General features: G+C 44.4%; 2 protein-coding genes across 4 annotated transcripts in view; one reads left to right on the top strand and one right to left on the bottom strand.

Annotated features, from left to right (window-relative positions):
* Nucleotides 1–4916, bottom strand: part of LAMA3 (laminin subunit alpha 3) — a 407718-nt gene extending 402802 nt beyond the window's left edge. The window contains 1 exon segment of the mRNA XM_030188133.1: nucleotides 4653–4916. Within this exon segment, the coding sequence (XP_030043993.1) occupies nucleotides 4653–4898 (246 nt within the window). The 5' untranslated portion in view covers nucleotides 4899–4916.
* Nucleotides 4888–18329, top strand: part of ANKRD29 (ankyrin repeat domain 29) — a 143627-nt gene continuing 130185 nt past the window's right edge. For all 3 annotated transcript variants that reach the window (XM_030213558.1, XM_030213565.1, XM_030213598.1), the window contains exon 1: nucleotides 4888–5114. In XM_030213558.1, the coding sequence (XP_030069418.1) occupies nucleotides 4908–5114 (207 nt within the window). In that variant the 5' untranslated portion in view covers nucleotides 4888–4907. The remainder of the gene's footprint in view (nucleotides 5115–18329) is intronic.

Genomic DNA, 18329 nt, shown 5'->3' with positions numbered 1-18329 from the left:
TAGAGCCATTAGAGAAACATTTTATATTCTGAACAGCCCAAAAATGAATGTGGGTCAATAACGTTCACTGGAGAGTTAAAATATGATCATCTCATAGAATTAAAAGGTTGGGAGGGCCATATCCCCCCAGCCGACATTAACATGGTGTGGGGACATTGGTTCTTATGCAGTGTTACACATGGGTATGTGATGGGGAGGGGGAAGTTTAGGACAGGGAGAACCAATGGCATGAGAAATTTACAGTTGAATGAGGGAAGGAGCAAGAGGAATTGGGTGCACAGGGGAGAGGTGGGGTAGTACACAGGACCCAGTGGAAAGACCTGCAAGTTGTGGAGAACATTTCTTCAGGAGCCTGTGAGCTTCCCACCCTCCCAACCCCTCTGTTAGGTATATTATGGAAACCTAAGCCTAAGACTGTTGCTCAGGTTGCTGTTAAGGGAATAAATAAAGGGTGAGGTGTTGTCTGGTGCAATGGGCAACCTGGGAGGTGGTGGGAGGTGAGCAGTCATCTGGACATACACATTTGCTGGGGGACTCTGTTGTATGGAAATGGAAGGGAGAATATAGCATCTGAAACCCGGTGGTTGAAGGCAGCAGGTGGTGGAGCTATGTCGGGGGCTGCCCAGATGCTAGGAATGGGGTGGGGAGGGTGAGCACTGCATTGGGACCATTGCAGTGTTGATTGATGTTAAGACTCAGGTCTGAGTAAACCAAGTAAATGGCGACTTTGGTTGATTCAGCTCTTGGTGTGGTCTCCTTGTATGGGGTTACAATGAAAGGAAGAAAGGGTGAGGTGCTGGGGAGTAGAGGCATGAGAGTTGGAGATACCTCTGCCCATGGTAATCCCATCCCCATCCCAGATTTCTAATACTAGAAAATATATCTCCTGGCCTACATCCTGTTTCCTCAAGATGCAGCCTTAGACAGTTGTGTTTTCTGTCTGTCCTGGGTCCATGTTCTAGCTCCTGCAAAGAACCCAAAAAGATCCTGCTTGAGGGTCACAGACTGTTAACAGCTAACCTTTTTCTAAGAGAGGGGCACCTTTCCCCCAGCTGCTGTTGTGAGTACATATCTATTAGATTAGTGTTTCCCAACTTCTTCAAGCCAAGGAACCCCTAAGTTGAAAAAATATCAATCGAATACCCCTGAGCTCTGATCAGCTCTGGCAGACGTACATTCCAAAAAACTGACATTTTCTAATCACAAAATAGAAAATAAAGGGTTTGACATTCAAAGCGATTTAACCCACCAGAAGCTCAGCAACACTTAACATGCTGAAAATGACTGGTTAGCAGTGGCGTTCCTAGGGGGGCTGACACCCAGGGTGGATCGCTGATGCGCCCCCCCTGGAACAGCATGACACCCCCCCCCGGCGAAAGAACCCCCGATCCCCCGATGAAAGAACCCCCCCCGGGTGCACGCCGCTGGGGGGGGTGCTGCGCGCCTGCCGGCTCTTTGTTTTCATGCTCCCTCTGCCCCGGAACAGGAAGTAACCTGTTCTGGGGCAAAGGGAGCATGAAAACGAAGAGCCGACAGGCGCGCGGCACCCCCCCAGCGGCATGCACCCGGAGCGGACCGCCCCCCCCCCCTTGGTACGCCACTGCCGGTTAACACTTAAAGTAAAACCTCTGTTGATAAATTGCGGGTGGGAAAGGTAGTCAAGGAGCTGCTGCAGCAGCAGAAATCAGGCATTTATATTGGCCCAAAATTCAAAAAAATTAACATCTGCTTAGAGCCAAAAAGATAAGAAACTAAAGAAAATTAGCTCTAATTCGTTATAAGAATTATCTGTGCTATGATCAAAGAATATATCAAAAGTGATTTAAATAAAGGGCCTGAATAGCCAAGGGTACCAACTCGGTGGACACACCTGTTAAGGCTTCAATCATGGGCCAATCACCACCTCCGAAAAACCTACAGAGTGAAATAACAAAACCAATCTGTAGTAAAAAAAACGGAGTGGGGCTATAATATATCAGTAATCAATTGACTATAGGCACAGATAATATCAAATAAGCCTAAAAGATTGTAATTATAATATATGTCGGAAGAATGAAAAATATATTTCCAAAAGGGAAAACTAAATGTAAAAAAAAACCAATGACAAAGAGAGTACTTAGCTTCAAACCCGGGAAGGAAAAAAAATCCACATCCGAGAGGCGCCTCCAAAAACTCTCTAACGAAATAGTCTTACATATAGAAAGTCTCATTCATTCCCTTTTGACTGAATGAGACTTTCTATGTGTAAGAAAAAGAGGTGCCCTAACTCCCCTCAGCAATTTGTGAGATCACAGCAAGACAGCCATCCAGTCTGGATGGAAGCTGGCTCTCCTCATACTACCTACTACTTACATTTCTATAGCGCTACTAGATGTACACAGCGCTGTACACTGGACATGAAGAGACAGTCCCTGCTCGACAGAGCTTACAATCTAATTAGGACAGACAAGCAGGACAAACAAGGGATAAGGGAATTACTCAGTGGCGTACCAACTTCTCTCGTTCGCTGCAGCTCCCTCTGCCCCGGAACAGGTTACTTCCTGTTCCGGGGCAGAGGGAGCTGCAGCGAACGAGCAAAGTTAGTAAACTCGCAGCAGGCGTGCGCTGCGGCACCCCCCCCCCCAGCGGCATGCACCCGGGGGGGGCTCTTTCACGGGGGGGTCTTTCGCCAGGGGTGGGTCCGTGCTGCATCGGGGGGGGGGGGGGCGCTGCACCCAGGGGGCGGGGTGCTGCCCCGGGTGTCCGCCCCCTAGGAACGCCACTGGAATTACTAAGATGGGAAGGATAAAATAAAATGGGTACTGAACAAGTAAGTAAGGGTTAGGAGTTAAAAGCAGCAACAAAAAGGTGGGCTTTTAGCCTAGATTTGAAGATGGCCAGAGATGGAGCATGACATACTGTCTCAGGAAGTCTATTCCAGACATATGGTGCAAGATAAAAGGAACAGAGTCTGGAGTTAGCAGGGCAGGGTGCAGATAAGAGAGATTTACCCAGTGAACGGAGTTCCCGAGGAGGAGTGTAAGGACAGATAAGAGTGAAGAGGTACTGAGGAGCTGCAGAGTGAATGCATTTGTAAGTCAATAAGAGGAGTTTGAACTGTATTCAGAAATGGATAAGGAGCCAGTGAAGTGACTTGAGGAGAGGGTTAATATGAGCATAGCGACCCTGGCGGAATATTAGTTGTGCAGCAGAAGTTTGAACAGATTGAAGGGGAGAGAGATGGCTAAGTGGGAGACCTGCCAGAAGCAAGTTGCAATAGTCTAAGCGAGAGGTGATAAGAGTGTGGATAAGGACTTTGGTAGTGTGCTCGGAAAGGAAGGGATGAATTTTGGTGATATTATAGAGAAAGAAATGGCAGGTTTTAGGTTTACTCATAATGTGAGTAAACAGAAATAAGCTCCTGTGATTATTCTGCCAGGGCCAAAGGCAGAGAAAGCATCTGTCATACATGTAAACTGTAGCAGCAGCTCACTGCTATACATACAGAAAAGAGTTAGCAAAACCCCTCCCCTTTTTCTTAGGGGAGGGGAGAGAGGAGAGGCTTTACACAGAACTGACCAGTCCAGGAGAGAAATAGAGGGCAGGACTGAGCAGGAGGAAACTAGCAAACAGCTAGCAGTGGGAGACGAACATAATGAATTATCCCAGCACACATGAAAGTAAAAAGACAGACACTGTGACACTTCCTTGTTAAAGCTAGATCTATGGACAGAAACATCCCTACCCCACCATGATTAAAAAAAAGAATGCTTTTTTTCCCCTTTTTTTCAGTATAGGGATTGACTATGAGAGGACTTAATCAGCGTTACTTACTCAGTCATGGCAAAACTCACAACATTTGTTTCTCATATTTACATTGTTGTCAAGTTACCCAGTTTCAGCAGGGAGATTTTAGGCTAGTCCTGGAATATGCTTCCAATAACAGGGATTTTTTTTTTTGTTTTGTTCTAAGTGATCCCTGGATAGTTGGACTGTAAGATTGCTATGATAAACATATGCTATTAACTGCATAGTGTGCTTTTATTATCTGAGTTGGTTCATTCAGCAATAGATTATAATGTTTTGGGTGTATTACTTGTTACCCGTTAAACCCCTGCTGAGCCAAGGTAAACCCCAGAGTAAAAGTAAGTCTGCTGAGGCTGGAGATACAGCAGCAGATTTTTTACTGTGCCCAATGATTCGTCTGATTAGGAGGGCAGAAAAGTATTCTCTTTATTATTTTGGTTTTCAAAAACATCCTTTACAGTTTCCAGTTTGAACTAGCGTAACTCTTTTAAAAGTCAACCAAGTCCTCCACAGGAGCCAACATTTCAAAAGGATCAGGGCTGCTAAACCCAACGAAAACCACCCCTCTCCTCGGGCAAAGAATTTGCTCAATATTAGGGGTGCTCAAGCACCCCCAGAACTGACACCTCTTACTTTTTTGGAGGGTTTAGTTTATGTGGCTGTGTTTATTTAGCCTGAGGAGGTTCAGAGAAGCCCTGCCCTCTCGGTGAGGAGGGATTTCTACTGCTGCTGACAGTGGGTAACAGTGCCGGGAACTTCATCTCTGGGGTATAGGGGGGGTTTGTAGCCCTTGAGCACTATGTATAGTTCTGGCAGGGGCCGTGGCTTGTTCATTGGCTCTATGACAGCCTCCCCTCCCGTCCTACCTGGATGGTGTGGCCGGAGCTGGGGGCAGCGGGTCCTCCCACCAGCTTGCAGTACAGGTCCCGCCTGGGTTGCGGCAGTTCCTCCCGGTCCTGGCCGCAGGTGGCCGTGGCCCGGATCCCCGCTCCCGATGCCAGGTTGAAGTAAGGAGGGTGCAGGCTGAAGCCGCTGCCAACCACCGAGCCCCTGGCACCGGCAGCCAAAGCCAGCAAGAGGAGCAGCGTAGGAAGGGGGGTCCCGTTGCTCATCCCACACAGATGCCCCGATCAGAGATCCAGAAAGAGCAGATCTCCTCGTCGATGCTGGGAAGGAAGGAAGGATCAGAAAGCCTGAGCCGGGAGGGACTGAGAGGAGCACACGGAGCCCAGGCAGTGCTGGGGGTTCCTGCTGCACCTTCCCGCCCTCTCCAGACAGGGATGGAGAAAAGTGCCCTGGCCAGCAGCCAGTTGAAGGAAGGCTCCGAGGTGTGTCTGTGAAGGGAGTGGTGCACGGACAGAGAAGGGGAGACTCCTCTTTCCTGCACGCTCTGTGTGTTTATGATATGAGATCGGATTTAAACGTGGAACCTTTAGACGGGCATTATGCACTCTGAGCAGCCAAAGAAATATAGAGGATATGGGTTAATGGCTTTCAATGGAGTGTTAAAACCCGATTATCTTCTTTCACAGAAATCCTATCCCCCAACTTTTTGTCACTAGGAAGTGCATCTTCTACCTGCCCAAACAAGACAATAGGGCAATTGTATTTTCTGTCTGTCCTGGGTCCGTATCCCAACTCCTGCAGATAGAGCCGGAAAGATCAGCAATAAATGAAAAAAGCATGGATTACCACAAACATCTGTCCCCATGTCAAATGATCCCTCTCATTGCAAAGCAGAAATATAACATGTACTGCCAGAGACTGGCTGAAAGCTCCAAAAAAAAAAAAGTTACACCAATATACCATTTTTAAATTTACAACTTGAACTAGCGCAACGTTTTAAAAAGTCAATTAATTCCTCTTATTTTTGGAGGACGAAATTATTTTTGGTTACGGTGTTTATTTGCCTGTTCAGAGAAGCCCAGAGGAGGTGTTTCTAGTGCCTAAGACAGTGCAGGAAGTGTGTGTGTGTGTGTGTGTGTGTGTGTGTGTGTGTGTGGTGGGGAGAGGTGTGTGTGTGTGGTGGGGAGAGGGGGTTGTAGCCCTGAGCACTACCTACAGTTTTGGCAAGGGCTGTGGCTCCTTGGTAGCAATATCCTTTTTGTGCAGTGCTGGTGGGGGACTGTGGTTTCTTAGAAGTGTGCTGGGTGTAATAATGATATTCCCATTTTCACCATACCTGGATGACTGGCTGGAGCTGATTTTTATTGTTATTATTATTATTATTATTATCTGAATTTAGGTCACACCTTTTGAGTAGCAATTTAAGGTGAGTGACATTCAGGCACAGTAGATATTTCCCTGTCCCTAGAGGATTTGCAATCTAAGGTTGTACCTGAGGCAATGAAGGGTTAAGTGATTTCCTCAGGGTCACAAGGTGACAACCAAACTAAAGCACGTAATGGACATAACACAACTCTTCCATTCTCCGATTCCCTAATGTGGCTGTGCCACATGAACTTGATCTTACCACAACATCGCCCTGCATTTGTTCACACCGGAGCCTGCAAAGGCCTCTCCGGTACTATGTAAACCACATTGAGCCTACAAATAGGTGGGAAAATGTGGGATACAAATGTAACAAATAAAATAAAATGAGCGGGATTTGAGGTCTATAAAATAATGATTGGAATGGAATGGATGGATGTGAATCACTTGTTTACTCTTTCCAAAAATACTAGGACTAGGGGGCATGCAATGAAGTTACTAAGTAGTAAATTTAAAACAAATCTGAGAAAATATTTCTTCACTCAACTCGTAATTAAACTCTGGAATTTGTTGCCAAAGAATGTGGTAAAAGCAGTTATCTTAGCAGGGCTTTCAAAAGGTTTGGATGACTTCCTAAAAGAAAAGTCCATAAACCATTATTAAGAAGGATGGGGAAAATCCACTGTTTATTTCCAGGATAAGCAGCATAAAATTTATTTAACTGTTTTGGGATCTTGCCAGGTACTTGTGACCTGGATTGGCCACTGTTGGAAACAGGATACAGGCTTGATGGATCTTCGGTCTGTCCCAGTATGGCAACACTTATGTTCTGGCTTCCCTGGATCTCAGCCTGCTGTTACAACCTCTAGTACTACTACTACTACTACTACTATTTAGCATTTCTATATTACCCCTCAATGGGCAGTACTAGAGCTCTATCTTGGACTGTGGTGGTAATTCCTGTTCCTAACAGCAGGTACTGGAATAGGAAGAGGGAGAGGACCCAAAAAGGGGCCATGAAGGCAGTGGCGTTCCTAGGGGGGCAGACACCCGGGGCGGCGCCCCGCCCTCCGGGTGCAGCACTCCCCCCGATGCAGTGCAGACCCCCCCTGATGCAGCACGGAACCCCCCCCCCCCCCCGGGTGCATGCCACTGGGGGGGGTGCCGCAGCGCGCGCCTGCTCAGAGTTCCCTGACTTTGCGCATTCGCTGCAGCTCCCTCTGACTCGGAACAGGAAGTAACCTGTTCCAGGGCAGAGGGAGCTGCAGCGAACGCACGAAAGCGAACTCAGAGCAGGCGTGCGCCGCGGCACCCCCCAGCAGCGTGCACCTGGGGCGAACCGCCCCCACCGCTCCCCCTTGGTACGCCACTGCATGAAGGAGAAGAAAAGGAAGATGAGAAAGCAGGAAAAATTCATGGAGGATGGGAGTAAGAAGAAGAGGGCTGTGGCAGAGAGTTTAGGAGGAAGAAGAGCCAAGAAGGAGCCACAGTTAGGTACAGGAGGAAGATGGCCCTGAACACAGACATGGAGAAGGGAACTGGAGGAGAAGATGGAGGGTCTGAGCCTGGGGTTACCGACAGTGGGAGAAGACCTGCAGTACCCACTAAAACTGCTCCAGGGACCTGTCATGGAGCCGGGTATGACATTTGAGGCTGGCATAGAGGCTGGCAAAAAAATGTTTTTAAAGTTTTTTTTAGGGTGGGAGGGGGTCATCTGGTCAGTTCGGGCACCTTTTCAAGGCTTGGTCATGAACAAAAAAGGACCAAGTAAAGTTGGCCAAATGCTCGTCAGAGCCAGCCTTCTTTTTTTCATTATCGGCCGAGGCTGGCCATCTCTTAACCACGCCCCCGTCCCGCCTTCAGTACACTGCCGACACACCCCCTTGAACTTTGGCCAGCTCTGCGACGGAAAGCAATTGAAGCTGGCCAAAATCAGCTTTCGATTATACCGATTTGGCCGGGCTTAGGAGAAGGCCGGCCATCTCTCGATTTGTGTCGGAAGGTGGCTGCCTTTCTCTTTCGAAAATAAGCAGGATAGGTACATATGTGCACCCAATGCATGCCAAATTGGAGTTACCACCCTGTTACCACATGGCCCTTGCGGTAAATTCAATTTTGGCGCACATCCACTATGCGTGTCTGAAAAATATTTTTTATTTTCTGCGTCAAGTGGAATTTGATGCATGTAGACCATTATCACCCAGTTACCGCGTGAGACCTTACCACTAGGTCAATGGCTTGTGGAAAGTTCTCAGACCCAAAATGGCTGCATGGCAATTTTCATTTTACTGCACGTCTATTTTCGGCAAAAAAAAGCATTTTTTTGTAGGTGTGCTAAAAAATAATTCTGTGCACGCCCAAAACACGCGTCTACACTACCGCAGGCCATTTTTCAGCTCACCTTAGTAAAAGGACCCCAAAGGCACCTAACTGGCGAATAATGGCACCTTCCTTTAGTCACTACTTTATAGAATTCCCTTTAAGTTTGTACCTGAGGCAATGGAGGGTTAAGTGACTTGCCCAAGATCACAATGAGCAGCAGTGGGATTTGAATGCTGGTTTCCCTGGTTCTCAGCCCACTGCCCCAACTATTAAGCTACTCCTCAACTTGGAATATAGTAAACCACTGCTGTCGCCATGCGTTATTCAAGCTTGTCTCCTCTTAGGTGCTTGACACAGCTGTTTCACTGGTCTCTGCATGTCAGCTGTGTCATCTCTGCTCTTGGCACTCTGGCATTCTGGGTAGTTGAGCATGTAACTCTTAATTCCTGAGACCCCACTTCTTTTATACTGTCTCTCCCTCAGACCCGCTTTTTCCATTATGCCAAAGTGTACTAATAGCCTTTTCTTTCCAGATACTGGATTTATGCTTTTTAATATGTTTTTAATACATTACTATTTCCAAATCTTTGACCTATCTTCCAGTTTTGTCAAGTTCCCATGGTCAATGAGTTCTTTTACTTTCTGTAGCTGTTTTGACTTGAAGCAGTGTGTTATTTGGCGTTATTTTACATTTTTTAATTTTAATTTTCTGGGAAACTGTGAAGACCTGGTGGTTTGTCAAAGAATTTGACTGTGTTTAAGGGTCTATCTAAGCACTTTATGAGGGGAGCAGATGTCTGTAGTTATCTGCTGTTCGTAGAAGAGTTGTGGGATTAATGCTTGGTATGCTATTTAGGGTGTCAGGGGTCTGGTGTTGCTTGTTTTTTTTGTAAACCATTGTGACCTTCATGTGAAACTACAATACATGAAGCTTTGCAAAAAAAAAAAAAAAAAAAACATTTTCCAGGTTTTCAGGCCTGCTTCTTTCTGTGTGATGTCATGTTCATGTAGGCTGAGAAGGTTTGATTGAGAACAGGAGATGGCATGATATCTGTGGTTCCCCTCCCCTGAGCAGCTGTCGTTCTGCATACACTCAAAACAAAGCAAACAAACCTATGAGCTGCTGCATCTATGTTGTCATTCTTTATTGCTGGTAGCATTTTTACTTAATCTCACATATTTTCAAACATGCCAGCTTGTGCAGGAACGGATGTATACAGAGGAAGTACAATAATGGAATAACTTTTCATAGGTAGAGTAGTAATTTGCTATCAACTGTAATCAGTGTGTCATTTGGAGGAGCTGGTTATAGGGACATCCCAGCATGTGTTATATTCATGCAGAGGTTTTTTTTCTCCCATGCTATGAGAATCAGGTGCTCAACATTCAGAGTTTCTATCTATCTATCTATCTATCTATCTATCTATCTATCTATCTATCTATCTATCTATCTATCTATCTATCTATTTATGACATATTCCACATTAAACATATTATAAAAACGCACTTAATATTGTTTATTACTACTATTTAAAAGAGAGATATTCAATAATGAGGGCAGAGCTACCTTCATGCAGAAGTCTAGCATCAGTCTGAATGTGCCAACATTTTCCAGTTCTGTGATATATATTTATTTCTTCATCAAGTCATTTTTTCAACAGCATTTTCTCTGCAGTCTGTGTAAAGGATGCCACAGCTAAGTGATCTTTGTGATATATTCATTTTGTTGTGAAGAGTTGTAATTATTTTTTGGAATGGGGCATATAAAGTTTTTGCATGATATATTGCTCTATAGACATAGCAACTTATTAGTCTTCTTTTAATTAAGTTGCACATATATTTATGATTTGGTTCACAAAAGAAGTCACATTAGTACATAAGTACGTAAGTATTGCCACACTAGGACAGACCAAAGGTCCATCAAACCCAGTATCCTGTTTCCAACAGTGGCCAATCAAGGTCGCAAATACCTTGCAAGATCCCAGAAAAGCTCAATACATTCTATGATGCTTATCCCAGAAATAAGCAGTGGATTTTCCCAAGTCAGTTTAATAATGGTCTATGGACTTTTCGTTTAGGAAGCCGTCCAGACCCTTTTTAAACCCCAATAAGCTAACCACCTTTACCACATTCTCTGGCAATGAATTCCAGAGCTTAATTACACGTTAAGTGAAGAAAATGTTTCTCCGATTCATATTAAATTTACTACTTTGTAGCTTCATCGCATGCCCCCTAGTCCTAGTATTTTGGAAAGAGTAAACAAATGATTCACGTCTACCCATTCCACTCCACTCATTATTTTATAGGTCTCTAGCATATCTCCCCTCAGCCGTCTCTTCTCCAAGCTGAAGAGCCCTAGACACTTCAGCCTTTCCTCATAGGGAAATCGTCCCATCCCCTCTATCATTTTCGTTGCCCTTCTCTGTACCTTTTCTAATTCCACTATATCTTTTTTGAGATGTGGCGACCAGAATTGAACACAATATTCCAGGTGCGGTCGCACCATGGACCGATACAAAGGCATTATAACGTCCTCACTTTTGTTTTCCATTCCTTTCCTAATAATACCTAACATTCTATTTGCTTTCTTAGCTGCTACTGCACACTGAGATTTCAAATTACCATCAACGATGACATCTAGATCCTTTTCCTAGGCAGTGACTCCTAATGTGGAAACTTGCATCACATAGCTATAATTTGGATTCCTCTTTTAACATGCATCACATTGCACTTGCTCACAATAAGGACTAAATTTAATAAAAGTCTAAAAATTGGAGCTGAAAAAAATAGCACTTAGCGTTATTATATAAATGGTGTTCAAAGTTAGACGCTATTTATAGAATAGCACTTAGTACCAGGAATCATGACTACTTTTAGGTGCAACCATATACACCAACAAAACCCTGGTGTAAATCCCTGCACCTAAATTAGGGGTGGATCCCCTTTATTCTATAACCACACATAAATTGTAGGAACACCCCCTATATGCCCATGACCCTCCCATAGCCATGCCCACTTTTTGGATCCATGCGGAAACTTTATGCGTGGATATGGCCACATAAATTTAAGTGTGTAAATTTTTATTATTATTAATGACATATATATCCCACATTAGCCCAAGCAGAACTCAGGTTCAATGTGGCTTACATAACAATTAGAAAAGCATGAACATGTTCATAATATATTAACGGGAAGTAAAATGCATCATATAATTAATGCCAATTAGCATCAATAATTGATAGGGCCAAATTATCAGCGCTAAGTGGCTCGTTATTCAATTAAATTGTGCATGCAAATTAGGCACACACAAATATGTGCAATTTATAGCACCATTTATAGAATTCGGGAGTATACGTCATCTGCCATTTGGATGCCCAGTCTCCCAGTCTTGTAAGGTCATCTTGCAATTTTTCACAATCCTCTTGCGATTTGACATCTTTGAATAACTTTGTCATCAGAAAATTTAATTACCTCATTAGTTATTCCTATTTCTAGATAATTTAGAAATATGTTAAAAAGCACAGGCCCCTGGGGAACTGCATTATCTACCCTTCTCTGTCGAGAACACTATTTATTCTACTCTTTGTTTTCTATCTTTTAACCAGTTCCTAATCAACAATAATGCCTTTTGAAAATCTAGATACACAATTTTGACTGGCTCACCTTTATCCACATGCTTATTCACCCCTTCAAAGAAATAGAGGGGTCCTTTTACTAGGGTGCACTGAAAAATGGGCTGTGTTAATGTAGGCGCGTGTTTTGGATGTGCACAGATCCATTTTTCAGTGCACCTGTAAAAAATGACTTTTTGTTTTTTGCCGACAATGGATGTGTGGCAAAATTAAAATTGGTGTGCTTCCATTTTGGGTTGGAGACCTTACCACCACCCATTCATTTAGTGGTAAGGTCTCACACATTAACTGGGTGATAATCATCAACACGCTTAAAATGTTGGTTTTTGCCATGCACCGGAAAATAAAATATATTTTCCGATGCATGTAATGGACGTGCTTAAAAGATAAAATTAATACCCAGGCTACGCGGTAACCGGGCGCTAACTCTGAATTAACACACGTTGTGCGCACATTGGCGCCAATGCGGCTTAGTAAAAGGGCCCCATAGTAGATTGGTGAGGCAAGATTTCTCTTCACTAAATCCATGTTGGCTTTCCAGCTTATTTTCAAAGGAGATCGCCGGCCATCTTCTGACACAAATTGGGAGATGGCTGGCGATCTCCTGAAGTCGGCCAAATCGGTATAGTCAAAAGCCGATTTTGGCTGGCGCCAACTGCTTTCTGTCGCGGAGCCAGCTAAACTTCAAGGGGGCATGTCGGTAGGGTAGCGAAGGCGGGGTGGGGGTGAGACGGGGGCGTGGTACGAGGTGGCCGGCTTCGCCTGATAATGGAAAAAAGAAAGCTGGCCTTGACGAGCATTTCACCGGCTTTACTTGGTCCCTTTTTTTTCATGACCAAGCTTCAAAAAGGAGCCCGAACTGACCAAACAACCACCGGACAAAATCAGGGATGACTTCCCCTTACTCCCCCAGTGGTCACCAATGAACTCCCACCCCAAAAAAATTTTTTTTTAAATATTTTTTGCCAGCCTCTATGCCAGCCTCAAATGTCATACCCAGCTCAGCAGTATTAGTGGGAGCAGTTTTAGTGGGTGCAGTGCACTTCAGGTAGGTGGACCCAGGCCTATCCCCCCCTACCTGTTATACTTGTGGTGGTAAATATTGAGCTCTCCAAACCCCCCAAAACCCACTGTACCCACATCTAGGTGCCCCCCTTCATCCCTAAGTGCTATGGTAGTGGTCCACAGTTGTGGGGAGTGGGTTTTGGGGGGGATTTGTGGGACTCAGCACACAAGGTAAGGGAGCTATGCACCTGGGAGCTATTTTTAAAGTCCACTGCAGTGCCCCCTAGGGTGTCCGGTTGGTGTCCTGGCATGTCAGGGGGGCCAGTGCACTATGAATGCTGGCCCCTCCCACGACCAAGTGGCTTGGATTTGGCCGGGTCTGAGATGGCTGGCTTCAGTTTCCATTATGGGTGAAAACCGAAGCCAGCCATCTCAAACCCGACGATCTCAACATTTATGTCGAGATTTGGCCGGCCCCAACCGTATTATCGAAAAAAAAAATGGGGCCGGCCATCTTTTTCGAAAATACGGTTGGCTCCGCTCATATACGGAGCCAGCCCAGGAGATGGCCGCTCATAGAGATGGCCGGCCCCATTCAATTATGCCCCTCTTTGACTCCTTAATCCATGCCTTTGTATATGCTCTGTAATTTTGTTTATTATAATAATCTCTACTATTTTGCCTGGCACTGATGTCAGGCTCACCGGTCTTTAATGTAAGTTCAAAACCAGGACTGGCCAAATAGTCTCTCCTGGAACTTGGTAACTTAGCAACTACGGAGAAGACACACAACATACAAGAGACTCTGAGCTGACATGGCAAAGCTATGATAGGGGCTATAATTGAGAGAAAAGAACTGAGGTATCTTAGAAGTTAAATTAAGAAAACAACGCATGGAGTGGGTGAGGGATTTTTCCTATTATCTGGAGACAAATGTGCACCTGAAAAGCAGCTTCTAGTCTCCACCCAACTATCTTTCCACATCTGGTTAAGAAGTTTTCCATGCCTGAAGGGTAGGCGGAAGGAATTAGAAAAAAACAAACAGCAATAACTACTTGAAGCAAGGTAGGAGTTAAACTGAAGACTGGGACTGCTTTAATTGGGATAATCAGCAAATTTTTTTCTGGCCAGACAAATTATGGGCCTTATACTAACATACAAAATGACTTTGCAAAAGTGCACATTGCACAAGAAATAGTGCAAAATGCTTGGAATGAGAAAAACGACCAAACTCAGGCACTTTTTGAACAAAATGTACTTTGGCACATGCTCAGTTTTAGCAGTTACTCATAATGGTAGTACTATGAGACTACCACTAGAGGTCAGATGGTTCCATTTTGAAAGAGAGAATCATCTTGGCAGGAGCAAGTAGGAATTGGTCCTGCCCCATCACACTCCTACACCCCCATTCCTAGATCAACTCAGATGAGTTGGGATCCCAGAGGGGTCAACATTCAGAGTAATTTATTTAAGGGGCAGAGCTTTGGGAGGGGGGTGTCTTTGGAACATTTTAGCCCCTTGTCAAGGAGGGAGGCATCGGGCACACTGTGCAACCAGGGATCAGAGGTTCCCCAGGGGAAAGGGGTCCAGGAGGCTAGTGGACTCTTTAATTTTCTGGAGCTGCCATACAAAGGGGGCATTAAAAGAATGTCATGCATTGTCAAAGCCCATGTTCCTAGTTGTGACAATATGTAAGAAATTTTGTGCAAAGCTGGCTTAATTACATCCTTATTTAAAGAGCTCATTTGCATCCCACAGCTAAATATTGCAGATAGGTTACTACCTAGAGCTCTATGTAAGAAAAGTAGAGAAAGGGAGGGGTGAGTGAGTGAGGGGAAAGATGGGAGGGCCACAAGGCTAGATTTTCAATTCAGGGAGTTAAATTCTATAAGGCAACTTCATTACAATACCATGAAGCCCAAAATTATATATATATATATATATATATATATATATATATATATATATATATATATATATATATATATATATATATCACCTTTCTTATAGAACTTTCAAGCTAATCCTTTTACATTAAGATTCTTTAGTCTCTTATCTGGGAAGGGAATATGCCTGGTCCCATAGGCGCCCGATATAAAAGGCTTGGAGAGGCTAAGCCTCCCCCCTGCTGCAGCAGAATGGATCAGCTGTGGAGTCCAGCTGCTCTGAGGGGATTAAATTGTTGATTTACCTCCATCCTCACAGCAGGAGCTGCAGTGAAAGCCCTCTAGCAGTTGTAGAAATTGGTTTATGGTTTGTTTACCTTACTGCTGGGAAAGCAGGGGGGGTTGGCTGGAGGTGTCCTGGGTTGCCAGGGAGATATTTAACGAGGATGACTTCCTGACCTGCACTGAGGACAGATAGCAACAGAATGGATACTGGGCCAGCATGATCAGAAAAAGTCACCAAACAACAAAGGTAGAAAAGATCATTTTATTTTCATTATAGTGTTTGGAATATGTCCACTTTGAGAATCAGGTGCTCAACATTAAAAGTTTATATTTATTTACTTATTTATGGCATTTTATCCCACATTAAACATGAATTAGGGTGTTTTGTGGCTCTACATGAGAATTGTGATGATATGATCCCTTGTTTCATATTGTTGATGGTCTGCATTTTCCGTATGGGTGGTATATTGGTGTATTAGGTCTGCCCAGTGTAATATTTATGGTACAGTAAGGTTCTGAGTGTGTTTTTGCACAAAGTTGTGCATAGTGTTTCGCAGTTGAGCGATTGTGGTTAGAATATGCTTTGAGCAACCACTTTATTCTTTGACATACAGTGGGGGAAATAAGTATTTGATCCCTTGCTGATTTTGTAAGTTTGCCCACTGACAAAGACATGAGCAGCCCATAATTGAAGGGTAGGTTATTGGTAACAGTGAGAGATAGCACATCACAAATTAAATCCGGAAAATCACATTGTGGAAAGTATATGAATTTATTTGCATTCTGCAGAGGGAAATAAGTATTTGATCCCTCTGGCAAACAAGACCTAATACTTGGTGGCAAAACCCTTGTTGGCAAGCACAGCGGTCAGACGTCTTCTGTAGTTGATGATGAGGTTTGCACACATGTCAGGAGGAATTTTGGTCCACTCCTCTTTGCAGATCATCTCTAAATCATTAAGAGTTCTGGGCTGTCGCTTGGCAACTCGCAGCTTCAGCTCCCTCCATAAGTTTTCAATGGGATTAAGGTCTGGTGACTGGCTAGGCCACTCCATGACCCTAATGTGCTTCTTCCTGAGCCACTCCTTTGTTGCCTTGGCTGTATGTTTTGGGTCATTGTCGTGCTGGAAGACCCAGCCACGACCCATTTTTAAGGCCCTGGCGGAGGGAAGGAGGTTGTCACTCAGAATTGTACGGTACATGGCCCCATCCATTCTCCCATTGATGCGGTGAAGTAGTCCTGTGCCCTTAGCAGAGAAACACCCCCAAAACATAACATTTCCACCTCCATGCTTGACAGTGGGGACGGTGTTCTTTGGGTCATAGGCAGCATTTCTCTTCCTCCAAACACGGCGAGTTGAGTTCATGCCAAAGAGCTCAATTTTTGTCTCATCTGACCACAGCACCTTCTTCCAATCACTCTCGGCATCATCCAGGTGTTCACTGGCAAACTTCAGACGGGCCGTCACATGTGCCTTCCGGAGCAGGGGGACCTTGCGGGCACTGCAGGATTGCAATCCGTTATGTCGTAATGTGTTACCAATGGTTTTCGTGGTGACAGTGGTCCCAGCTGCCTTGAGATCATTGACAAGTTCCCCCCTTGTAGTTGTAGGCTGATTTCTAACCTTCCTCATGATCAAGGATACCCCACGAGGTGAGATTTTGCGTGGAGCCCCAGATCTTTGTCGATTGACAGTCATTTTGTACTTCTTCCATTTTCTTACTATGGCACCAACAGTTGTCTCCTTCTCGCCCAGCGTCTTACTGATGGTTTTGTAGCCCATTCCAGCCTTGTGCAGGTGTATGATCTTGTCCCTGACATCCTTAGACAGCTCCTTGCTCTTGGCCATTTTGTAGAGGTTAGAGTCTGACTGATTCACTGAGTCTGTGGACAGGTGTCTTTCATACAGGTGACCATTGCCGACAGCTGTCTGTCATGCAGGTAACGAGTTGATTTGGAGCATCTACCTGGTCTGTAGGGGCCAGATCTCTTACTGGTTGGTGGGGGATCAAATACTTATTTCCCTCTGCAGAATGCAAATAAATTCATATACTTTCCACAATGTGATTTTCCGGATTTAATTTGTGATGTGCTATCTCTCACTGTTACCAATAACCTACCCTTCAATTATGGGCTGCTCATGTCTTTGTCAGTGGGCAAACTTACAAAATCAGCAAGGGATCAAATACTTATTTCCCCCACTGTATGATACATATCTAATATCTAAATTTAATAAAAGGTATTAATTGTGACTTTTATTTTTATTTTTTTTTCTGCGTGTTATCAGACAATTATGGATTTAAGCTCCACCCCTGGCCCCACCCCTAACCCCACCTCCTTTAGCCTCCCCAAACAGTTGGGCCACCGACCGCCTATGCCTGGTCCCCAAAGCCTTCTGCAGGCACAGGTCCTTTTAAAAACGAATGCATCCTAAAAGGTTTGCCTCCTCCTCCTCCTCCCCCTTGCTCTTACCTTGCCTAGATTTGCAGCTCAAAGGGACCTTTTAACACCTGAAAAACAGAGATTTAGTCAATGTACAATAATGTCCATTAGAATAATTTTATTATGTGTGGACAAGAAATCCCTTGGTATATATGGCCAAAATGAAGCTTCAATGTATTTGAATTGACTTTAGCAGGAATTCTGTTAATGAGTTACACTATGTTCTCTTTGTACTGTAAATTGTGTATAGCATGTGCCAGAAAACTGTTTTCCTTTTCCACTAAGGGTACATATTCTTCATTCCTACAAACAATAGAAGCGTATCCTTTCTACACAGCTGACTTAATTTTTAACTTAGTTAAGGATGACTTGCTGATTGCTGAGAGCAGCAGTGCAGCAATGAATTCACTCATTCAAGCTGTAAAACAAAAGCGTGGTCGTGATCCCATCCAGAACAGAGTGCAAAACCGTAATCATAGGGGTCCATAAGGGCATAGAGTATATTGGCAATTAAAGAATAAGCCTGACATTCCCATTAACATAAATTTGCACTTTAGAATTTGTGATCAGAAAAACTGGAATCCATATTTTACACAAAGTTACATCTTTTTAGTGAACTGGTCAGCCTTATTTCCGTGCATCACAAAATCTGGGCGTGGGCCAGCCCAGTGTGCCAGTAATGAGCATCTTATGCTGCTACTGAAGGAGGGAATTTTGGTGCATGCTCCTGGAATTGCCCAGTAAACTCTCTCTCTCTCTC

Source organism: Microcaecilia unicolor, chromosome 1, assembly GCF_901765095.1.
Source record: "Microcaecilia unicolor chromosome 1, aMicUni1.1, whole genome shotgun sequence".
In the NCBI taxonomy this organism is placed as follows: Eukaryota; Metazoa; Chordata; class Amphibia; order Gymnophiona; family Siphonopidae; genus Microcaecilia; species Microcaecilia unicolor.
The sequence above is the reverse complement of the archived record's forward strand: the minus strand, read 5'-3'. Positions and strand labels throughout refer to the sequence as shown.